General features: G+C 39.3%; 1 protein-coding gene across 1 annotated transcript in view; it reads right to left on the bottom strand.

Moving 5' to 3' along the window:
* The window catches only part of LOC101999702 (protein farnesyltransferase/geranylgeranyltransferase type-1 subunit alpha-like), a 13,119-nt gene extending 4,626 nt beyond the window's left edge, over positions 1 to 8,493 (bottom strand). Inside the window, exons 1-3 of the mRNA XM_013348218.1 lie at positions 8,394 to 8,493; positions 5,033 to 5,147; positions 2,132 to 2,236 (exon numbers count right to left, since the gene is read on the bottom strand). Coding sequence (XP_013203672.1) covers positions 2,132 to 2,236; positions 5,033 to 5,147; positions 8,394 to 8,493 — 320 coding nt within the window. The remainder of the gene's footprint in view (positions 1 to 2,131; positions 2,237 to 5,032; positions 5,148 to 8,393) is intronic.
* Between the last annotated feature and the right edge of the window lie 1,942 nt (positions 8,494 to 10,435).

Here is a 10,435-nt window from a genome sequence, read left to right as displayed (position 1 = left end):
GCCACTCTTCACTCACAAGCAGCAGACACAGACAGTCTTTCTGTGACAGCCACTCTTCACTCACAAGCAGCAGACACAGACAGTCTTTCTGTGACTCGCCGCGTTAGTTTTCCTGTTGCTGTGACAGAACACCCATGATCAAGGCAGCTTATAGAAGGGAAAACCGGTTTATGTGGTCTTATGGCGGCAGAGAAATGAGAGCGCACCACCATCACGGTGGGGAAGCCCAGCAACAGGCCTGGTGGAGAGAGCAGTAAGCCAAGAGCTCGAGCACAAAGCAGAGCACGCTGGAAATGCCATGAGTCTTTACCTCTCAGAGTCCACCCAGAGACTCCTTCCTCCAACACCACATCTCCTAAACCTTCCCAAACAGTGCCACCAAATGGGGAACAAGTGCTCTGTTCAAACACATGAGCCTACAGGGGACATTCTTATTCAAACCACCACACTTCTGTAAACTTCAAAACAGGCTACTTTTCTAATTTTCTCCCCAAGTTTATCATCCTTTCTCCCTACAGCTGGACCACATCTGATGGCCTGGCCTGAGCCTCCAAGACTGTAACCTTGGTACAGGCCACCCTCCACCCTGCTGTCACCATAAACCTGTAGTGGTTTGGATCTTGAATATTCTCCAAATGCCCATGTGAGGAAGGCTTTACCTCAGCCTATTGAGCTCCTGGGAGATGATGGCACCTTTAGGAGGCAGGACTTGGTGAAAGGAAGTGAGGTCACTGGGAGTGTGTCCTTGCAGGGCATGTCTGTCTCTCTGCTTCAGGTGCGATAGCAAGCAGCTTCCTTCTCCACAGATGCCCACCCCCACCATAATGTAGGCCTTAAGAACAGCCCAACACCAATGGGCCAGCCAACCACAGTTTGGAATCATGGGCCAAGAGAAAGCTTTTTTCCTTACCAACTGATGACCTAAGTGTTACAGGCATAGAAAGCTGACTAACACAGTGTACAAGACACAAACTTGGATTACATCATTTCCTTAATTAAAACGCATCATCGGGCATAGTGGTACATGCCTATCTATAATCTAATGAGCATCACAAGTTCAAGGCTGGCCTGGTCCACTTCCCCAGTTTCAGGTCAGCCATGGTTACACAACAAGGACCTGTCTCAACCCCCAGAACTCCTATCCCCACAAGGAAATTTCCACTATGGTCAGCCCAGATCTGTATTAGTGTTCATTAGGTCTTTTAAGATCACACTCTTGGGGCTGGTGAGATGGCTCAGCGGTTAAGAGCATTGCCTGCTCTTCCAAAGGTCCTGAGTTCAATTCCCAGCAACCACATGGTGGCTCACAACCATCTGTAATGAGATCTGGTGCCCTCTTCTAGCCTGCAGACATATATGCAGACAGAATATTGTATAGTTAATAAATAAATATTTTTTAAAGTGCTTTAAAAAAAAGATCACACTCTTCCTGTATCTTGAGGACTGCTGAAATGTATTCTAGTCGCATTCTGAGTGCATGGTGTTCTTTCATTCTTCTGCTCAGAAGTCTTCCCCACACGGCTCTGTCTCCCCCTGGCCCCACCACTCAGTCAGCACCACAGCACACAGTCGGAGCTGCAGCAGTGTCTGCTGCTCAGGTACAGTCTCTGACGAGTGCTCTCCCAACTCCAGTCCTTTCTCTCTGCCACCAGCACCCCTACTCCCCGACGAAAGTCAGGTCTCTGGGAGTGCGCCCCTGCAGGGTGTCTGCACACCAGCTCCTCTCTCATGCTGCTCTCTGCTCTCCCACCAGCTATCATGGGATGGACTGCTACAGAATGCACCCCATGAACATCCCTACCATCGTGTTTTTCATGATGCTCCTGAAAATAACTGGTTTTGTTATTCGCTCTCACTTTTAGACTGTTTCTAGTTTCTCTGTATCCACAAAACTAATAAGCATTTTTAGATAAAAGAATAAAGCATCAAATATAAAGGTTATTTTATACTGACTAGAAAACAATTTTCATAATTTTCCCACTCTAGCAGTGTTGCTCCTAAGGTGGAAACTTATAATCCTACGAGGCAGGTTACAGTTTGAATGTAAATGACTAAGATGATAAAGAAATCTCAGCTCCCAGTGTCAAATGCCATTAGCAGAGTTACATACGTCCTTCCTGTTTTCTCTTACCAAACTTGATAGTTTGGGGGCTGTTCCTCAATTATTGCAGTGATGTAGTTAATTTCCTCTTGCAAATCCTTCTGAAGCGACCTCAAGCGAACTCTCTGAAAATGCCTATAGCAAAACAGCAAACATTCACTCTGGTTACTCCACACAAGTTGCCTAGCAAGAATACCAAATAAAGCTACAATACAATAATATAATCTATAGACAATAGTCTGGTACTTACTTTACACAGCCAATAATTTAGCAACCTAAGAACTTATAATCATCCAAATTCATACATCTAGAACTGGAAGAACCAAGTATTTCATGTGTAAATAGAGAAACACACAACAAACACAAAATAGAGAAAAAGGAAACTTTTGAGCTTTAAGGAATGGGAAGACAAGTAACTACATTGTTATTTTCAGGTAATATTCTGGATTTTGGCATTCTATAATAAAAAATAAGACATGTTCTTTTCTATAGGATATAGTTATCTATATAATAATTAATACATTACAAACATTATCAAAGTATTGCAGTTTAGAACCACTACCAGAATATTACTTACAAATAAAATAAGTCTTTCTACAGGGTATGCTGGGCACATGCCTTTAATCCCAGATTAAATTGCACTTGGAAAGCACAGGCAGGCAGAGCTCTGAGGTTATAGAGAATCCCAGGCCAGCCAGGGCTGCATATTTAAAGCATGGCTTCAAAAGTAAAACGAGGTAAAATAAACTAAAGAAAAGGAAAAAAGAGTAAGAAAAGATGGTACTGGAGGTTTAATATGCAGCTAAAAAGTCAATCCAGAAAGGAGACAAGAGAAGGGAAGAGCACTTAAACCTACAAGGTCAAGACAAGGTTTAGGACTGGAAGATGGGTCAGTGGTTAAGACACCTTTTCTTACCTGGGTGCAGTCCCACATGGTGGTTTATAACCATTTTGTAACTCCAGTTCCAGGGGAGCCCACACCCTCCTCTGACCTCAGAGAGAACCAGGCATGTGGCACACAGATACACATGCAAGCAAAACATTCATACACATTTTAAAAAATAAAATTAAGTTTAAAAAAAGGTTTAAAAGAGGAATAGGAATCTCCTCCACAACAGCAGTTTAAAAAAAAAGAAAATTAATTGCATAATTCTAAAAGAATAAGGCTTCCAATCTAGAAATCTATTAGTAAAGATAAAGGCTTAAGATAAAAACCCTTTAATTAAATAAATCTCAAACTTTAAAAAAGTGTTTTAATGTATTTTAATAATTTTAATGTATATGTTCTATACATTACTTGTAAAATATTTACATATTTTTAAAAATGTATTTAATGCATGTATATCTATGTACCATATGTGTACACCGGCCTGCACAAGCCAGAAGAGGGCATAAGATCCTCTAGAATTGGAGTAACAAACAGATGGTTGTGAGCTACCATGGTTGCTGGGAATGAAATCCAGGTCCTATGTAAGAGCAACAAGCACATCTTTAATCCCAGCATTTGGGAGGCAGAGGCAGGCAGATCTCAGAGGTCAAGGCCAGTCGGTCCTACAGACAGTTCCAGGACAGCCAGGGCTTCATAGACAAACCCGTTCTAAAAAAAACAAAACAAAACAAGTGCTCTGAACCACTGAGCCATCTCTCCAGCCCCATGTCAAACACTTTTATCCACAAATCTTTTTTATTATTTATTTATTATGTATACAATATTCTGACTCCACGTATGCCCGCATACCAGAGGAGGGTGCCAGATCTCATTACAGATGGTTGTGAGCCACCATGTGGTTGCTGGAAATTGAACTCAGGATTTTTGGAAGAGCAGCCAGTGCGCTCAACCACTGAGCCATCTCTCCAGCCCCCACACAATCTTTTCTAAGTTTTCTTCTACTCAAGGATGTACTGTATAAAATGAGAAAGTATAGCAAGAAAAATAGTTGGGTGTGGTGGTTCATACCTTAATTCCATTACTGGGGACAGGATGTGTGTGTGCAGAAACAGGCAGATTTTTGTGTGTTTATGGGCAGCTTGGTCTGCACGGTGACATTTTGAGGGGTTTTATTATCTTTTGTTTTTCACTAAAAATCAAAAAATAGTAAAAGACAATAGATTTACAAGATTTGAATAGATATCAGAGTATGACATATTCAATAGTAAAGAAGTAGTTACAGGTCAGAGTCTGGGAGAGAAATTACTGCCACAAAGGAAACTAAACCAAACAGAACAGAAATCTCAGCTGGCTCGACAGCTCAGTATACAGAGTATTTGCCTACCATGCATGAAACTGGGCATGGAGGCACGTAGCTGGAATTTCAGCACCTGAGAGTAGATACAGTAGATCACAAATCATCCCCAGCTACCTACTGAGCTCGTGACCAACCTGCACTATACTAGATCCTTGTCTTGAAAAACAAAAACAGAGCTGGTGTCACCAAGCCTGACGACCTGAGTTCAATCCCTGAGACCCACACAGTGGAAAGAACTGACTCCCAAAGGGGGCTGTGATGTGTCTGTGCACTGTACACACAGACACAAATATAAGCTAAAAAATTAAAAATATTCCTTTCAGCAATCTATTAACAGACATGTAATTGTACTACAAAACATGGATAGCACAAAGTATAACTCATTTGTTGCAGAAAGAAGTACAGCTAACTCTGCAACTTCCAGAGAAGGAATTATTTTGACAATGCAAAACCAAACAACAGCACAGTGTTATATTGTACACAGAAGTTAATTCAAGAAAATGGAAAGGGACTCTGGTGGCACTAACGAATGGGGCAGATTGCTATTTTTCACTCAACAGACTTTAAGACAAATACGTGAATTATTATTTTGTTTTGATGAAAATTAAAATTCAGTTAAAAATGGAGTCACAGACTCAAACCCGAGTCCTGCTAGCAGTAAATATTAATGGCGTCTATTACTTACCACACTGTATAGTTGGCTGCGTTAAACTCAATAGCATCCCGGGTGAGCTTAAAGGCTCGTTCACTTCTCTCGTCGTGCTGCAGAACAGCTCGGAAGTAATCGTAAACATCTCTAACTGGAACCAGGACACACAAGGACCACGGTTTAAACCACTGTACTTACACACATGTATTATCTGCATGTGCATCATTTATTCCAGGAAGCAAACACAGTCAAACAGTTGGGAGGCTGGGCTGTTTTATTATTATATTATTAATTTCTTGAGATAGTGTCTCATGTATACCAGGCTAGATTAAACTTGCTATATAACTAAGGCCAGCTTTGACTCCTAATCTTCCTTTTTCCCAGGAGCTAGGGGTATGGCTGTGTACCATGTCAGCAGAGGCAAATGACAGTGAGTGCCACTCGGACAATACTCAATGTCACAGACACAATACATGAGCTCTGGAAGACTAATCATGCTTACCACATGTATTATAGATTAATGCCAAACTATGTAAAATTCATGTTATAACTGTTCTAAGTCTTCTTAATGGTTATATGGTTCAAGCTTTATTTTTAATCTATTTCTCTACACAGGTGGTTTCCTTGATCTTGATGATTCAAAACGGGTGCATATTTTAACAACTGATATTCTTGGTTCTGACTATGAGCCAAACACTGTCGTGTGCATGTAAGAAGTTAACTCTCTCTGGAACACTTGCTTTCACTGTCCTCATTTACATTTCTCTATGGGTGTCGACGACAGAGAGGTTAAATGGTGTTCATGGACAGAGATCCAGTAAAATGAACATGCCAGAATTTAAGCCAGGTAGTTGAACTCCAAAGGATCTGCTCTTAATCCTTGGCACATAACTTTTTTTTAAAAAAAAAAAGACTTATTTTTATTTTCATTTAGTGTGATTGTGTACTCAGGTATCCATGGGTGCCAGAGTCCCTGGAACTGGAGCTACAGGTGGTTATGAGCTGCTTCTTCAGGGTGCTGAGGAAGAACTCAGGCCCTTCCTTTGATCTTGTCTGCATGGCATCTCCTTAGTACCTCCCTTATGCCATATGCTAGAGCGAGGCCAGAACACATATTAGAAGTGGCACTCAGGGGCTGAAGCCACGGCTCAGCAGTTAAGAGGACCTGGGTTTGGCCCTCAGCACTCACATGACAGCTCACAACCCTCTGCAATTCCAGTTCCAGAGGTTTCTATACCATCTTCTGGCCTCCATGGACACCTGCATGCATATGGTGCACAGATACACATGTAGAAAGAAACAATCATCTGTATAAAAGTAAATCTTAAAAGAAAAACAACTTTAACATAAGTTTATAAGACTTGACTACTTTCTAATTTTTTTAAAGATTTATTTATTATGTGTACACTATTCTCAGTATTCTGGCTGCATGTCTGCCTACAGGCCAGAAGAGGGCACCAGATCTCATTACAGATGGCTGTGATCCACCACGTGGTTGCTGGGAACTGAATTCAGGATCTTTGGAAGAGCAGGCAGTGCTCTTAACTGCTGAGCCATCTCTCCAGCCCTACTTTCTAATTTTTACAGCTGTATCGCACTGCTTTCCAAAAATGTCAGCAACTGAGAACTACTATGTGCCATTATAATGGATGGAGCTAAGACAGCTTCAACTTTAGACAGCACTTTACTCGTAGGTCTATATAGGCCCTTACTTTATTTTTCATATCTTTTATCCTTAATAATAACAACAGATTTTATTTAATGGCTAATGGATTTTCATTTTCTGTTGCTTTTCAGTTGATATTTTTTAATATTATCTCTTCATTCTTGTCTGAGTTCCTTACCAAATTCTGATTAGCAGTCCTGCTTTTATAACGTATCTTTTCCCATAATGTTGTTTGCTTTTTAACTCATGGTTCTGCAACTGTGTAAGTTTTAAACTTTGGTATATTTGCCTTCCAATTTTTGATAAGTTTAATTTATTGTCAACTTGACACAGCTAGGGTTATCTAGGAAGCAGGAACTTCAACTGAGAAAATACCTCCGCCCAGTACTCAGGAGGCAGAGGGAGGTGAATCTGTGAATTCAAGGCCTGATCTTCACAGTGAGTTCTAGGTCAGCCAGAGCTAACATGAGACTTTGTCTCCCTCCTGTCCCCAGGAAACTTTACAAATCTGAAAAGGTTTGGGGTTTACATTTCTCATCACCAGTGAGGTAGACATTTTTGTGTATTTTTATTTCTTCTAAAAATATTATGTGAGATATTTCAGAAGACATTTTCATATAATTATATACTCTGAAATTTTCCTTAATATCGAGTATTTTAAACCTAATCTCATAATGTTTGCATCACAATAAGATGTAAGTAGCATTTTCTTTGCTTATTATGTTTACAGAGGGTTGTCTTCTGGGGATCAAATCCAGGGCCCTGCATACTCTGCAGGAAATGCTCTACAGAGCTACACTCTCACCCAAGCTGACTCTTGCATAGAGCCTATTTTTGTCTCAGAACATTAATTCATCTTTACTTACATGTTCATTAAGACATGAGACAGTGATATAATTATGCTTTTATCTAAATGCATAGCCAAGAGGATCAAGACATTGATGAAAGCATGAAACATGCTTTTCAATCACACAGTAAGGCCTCATATATACTGATGACTTACTTCAGTGCTTACCCCTTCTGATTTCTATACTAGTACGGCATGCTAACTGGTACTACATTTTCATTTCATATACGGCAACTCCCATACCATTGTTCTTCCTTTACAAACAGTTCTTACCATAACTTGATAATCAGTAAGTAAATAAATACATGCTTTTTGCAAAAAAGAATGATCTTAGAAAACAAAGTATTAACTGAAAGAAAAAATACACTTCTGAACATTAAAACACATAAAATTACAAAACAGCATTTCATTTCATCTATATATGCTTTCCTAGAAGAACAATCAACATTTGCATGACCTCCCACTTACAAAACAGGTCACATTCATGGTAAGAAAAGGCTATTTTGTCAAAGAAAAGGTCAGCACATGCATGTCAACTGAGGCTAACACTACACAGCTAAAATACATCTTAAAATGCTGGTACTTGAGCAACTAAAGCTGGTTCTAAATAAAGCAGTAACTCATTTGTTATGTTCTAAATGCAAATTAAAGCACAACCATACAATAGCTATTATGTATTATAATGTAATATTCATTACTTAGAATATTTCTATTCCTTCAACAAAGTATTAAAACAAATGACAAAGAAAATAACATTAACTCACCAAAAGTAATTCAGATTCTCATTAAAGAAAAATCTCTCTATTTCCATGCTATATGGTTGTAAATTTCAGCTTTGTTAGAAGTTTAATTTACAGAGATTTTCCTAATAAGCACAAACTTACATTTCTCACTGTAGATGATCTGGACTGCTGGATTAGGGCCGTCATTCTGTGGTACTGGGTCTATATCAGCCCATTCTGCCCTGTCTCTGAAAACAGACATGTTCCCCATAATTATACTCAAACGTGTTACAAGAAAAACAATTCTAGTCTTGTATTTTTTAAATCACTCATTCAAATTAGTAACTTACTGTAATGACCGGATTCTTCCAGGCCCACCTCTGCCACTTTGTTTTACATATTAAACTTTTAAACACAAAATGGAAACTATCTTTGAATTAAGAAAAATAAGGATAAGAGGAAGGAGAGATGGCTCAGCAGTTAAAAGCACTTGTTGCTTTTGCAGAGGGCCAGAGTTCAGTTCGAAGCACCCCCATGAAGACTTGAAATTATAATTCTAGTTCCAGAAAATTTGATGCCTTTCTTTGACCTTCAAGGGCTCTTGCAGGCATAGGAGTACAGGCATGCAGGCACACACATAAAAATAGAATATGTATTTTTTTACAAGAATTAACGAATCAACAACTTCAAATATATGGTGTGGCAAAATGTGGTCTTCCAGAAAGTATCCTAGTTTTAACTTAACAACCAGTCTCACACATTCATTTAGTAAGATTCTGGAGTTAGTATTTTTAAAATCTCGAATTTGACTAGGACATTTTATACTCAAAGTAGGGCTTTGGATATATCTCAAGAGGTAGAATTCATGTACAAAGTCCTAGGTGTAATGTCTCCACACACACACACACACACACACACACACACACACACACACACACACACCACTATTATTGTACACCAGAGAACCCTGGCAGAGTGAGGACACTAACACTAACAAGACAGTTTGATAAAGGACTCTTTACAAGTAAGAATATACCTTTCAAACTCTCTGGGAAATGCAACACATTCAATAAAACTAAAAAAAAAATAATAAGTAAAGGTTTTAACTTGCCCCTTTCAATCATTCAGCAAAAAATTAGGGACACTGGAAATACATACAACACAATTAGTATTGCATGGGATTCAGACAACATGTATCCTTTCCAAATCCATTAAATGGTAGTGGAAGTTAATTATGTGCTAGGCAATGAAGCATTGCTCATATATTTTACAAAATGGCAGTGGTAAAACCTGTCACCCTTGGATCATAATTTTCTTTCTAGAAAATTAGAAAAATTAGCCACCTAATCTAAGCCGCTCTCCTCTACAGGAAAATCAAAGCATACAACACTCTCAAAATAGATGTTTTTCTAGTATTTATGTTCTAGACACATCTGTATGTATATCACAAAATGTACATGGCTCTGTGCTAATAAAGCTTTCCTTCTAGCATAAAATCTAAGTAAGTTTGCTCACTTGGAGAAAAATGAAGCAGAACGATGGCTAGAGAGCCCTACACACATTGTCTGAACGTGGTGAAGATCACCATGGAAGATCACACCTACCTGTGTGATGTTCACTACAGTTCATTGGTACGAGAAGAGTGGAAGTGAACTCACCAACACTTGCCCCATGACGGTCTGTGTGGAAAGCAACAATTCTATACGATTATGAAATACTCTTTGAACGTAAAGTCTTCTTAAAGTATTACGCTCAATCCTCCCTAGTGAGAATAGTTCCTGTGAGCAAGAAAAAGGAATGGCCAATGAGCTGCAGTTCAAGAGGAAGTAGTTCTCTTTAGGTTGAGGTGGCTCTTCATGGTATTAGTCAGAAATTAATTTACCTTACCCAATCCAGAAAATGAACATGATGAAGACTAAACATTTCCTGGAGCAGTGAACTAAAGAGATGTCTAAATGTTACACACACACACACACACACACAATCACATACAGTTAGTTCATTTAAAATTTAATTTAAAAAAGGAAAGATGCCAGTAACCATGGCAGTCCTTTTTTTGAATGGAGAAGGAAAAGAGAGGAGAGAGGTGGTGATTTGTTTGCAGAGCTGGAGGGATTGCTCAGTGGTTAAGAACACTTGCTGCTCTTTTAGAGGACCTGAGGTTGATTCCGAGCAGTTACATTGTGTGACTCACAACCACCTGT

Source organism: Microtus ochrogaster, chromosome 10 (genome assembly GCF_000317375.1).
Source record: "Microtus ochrogaster isolate Prairie Vole_2 chromosome 10, MicOch1.0, whole genome shotgun sequence".
Lineage (NCBI taxonomy): Eukaryota > Metazoa > Chordata > Mammalia > Rodentia > Cricetidae > Microtus > Microtus ochrogaster.
Note: the sequence above shows the minus strand (reverse complement) of the source record. Positions and strands in the feature narration are given on the sequence as shown.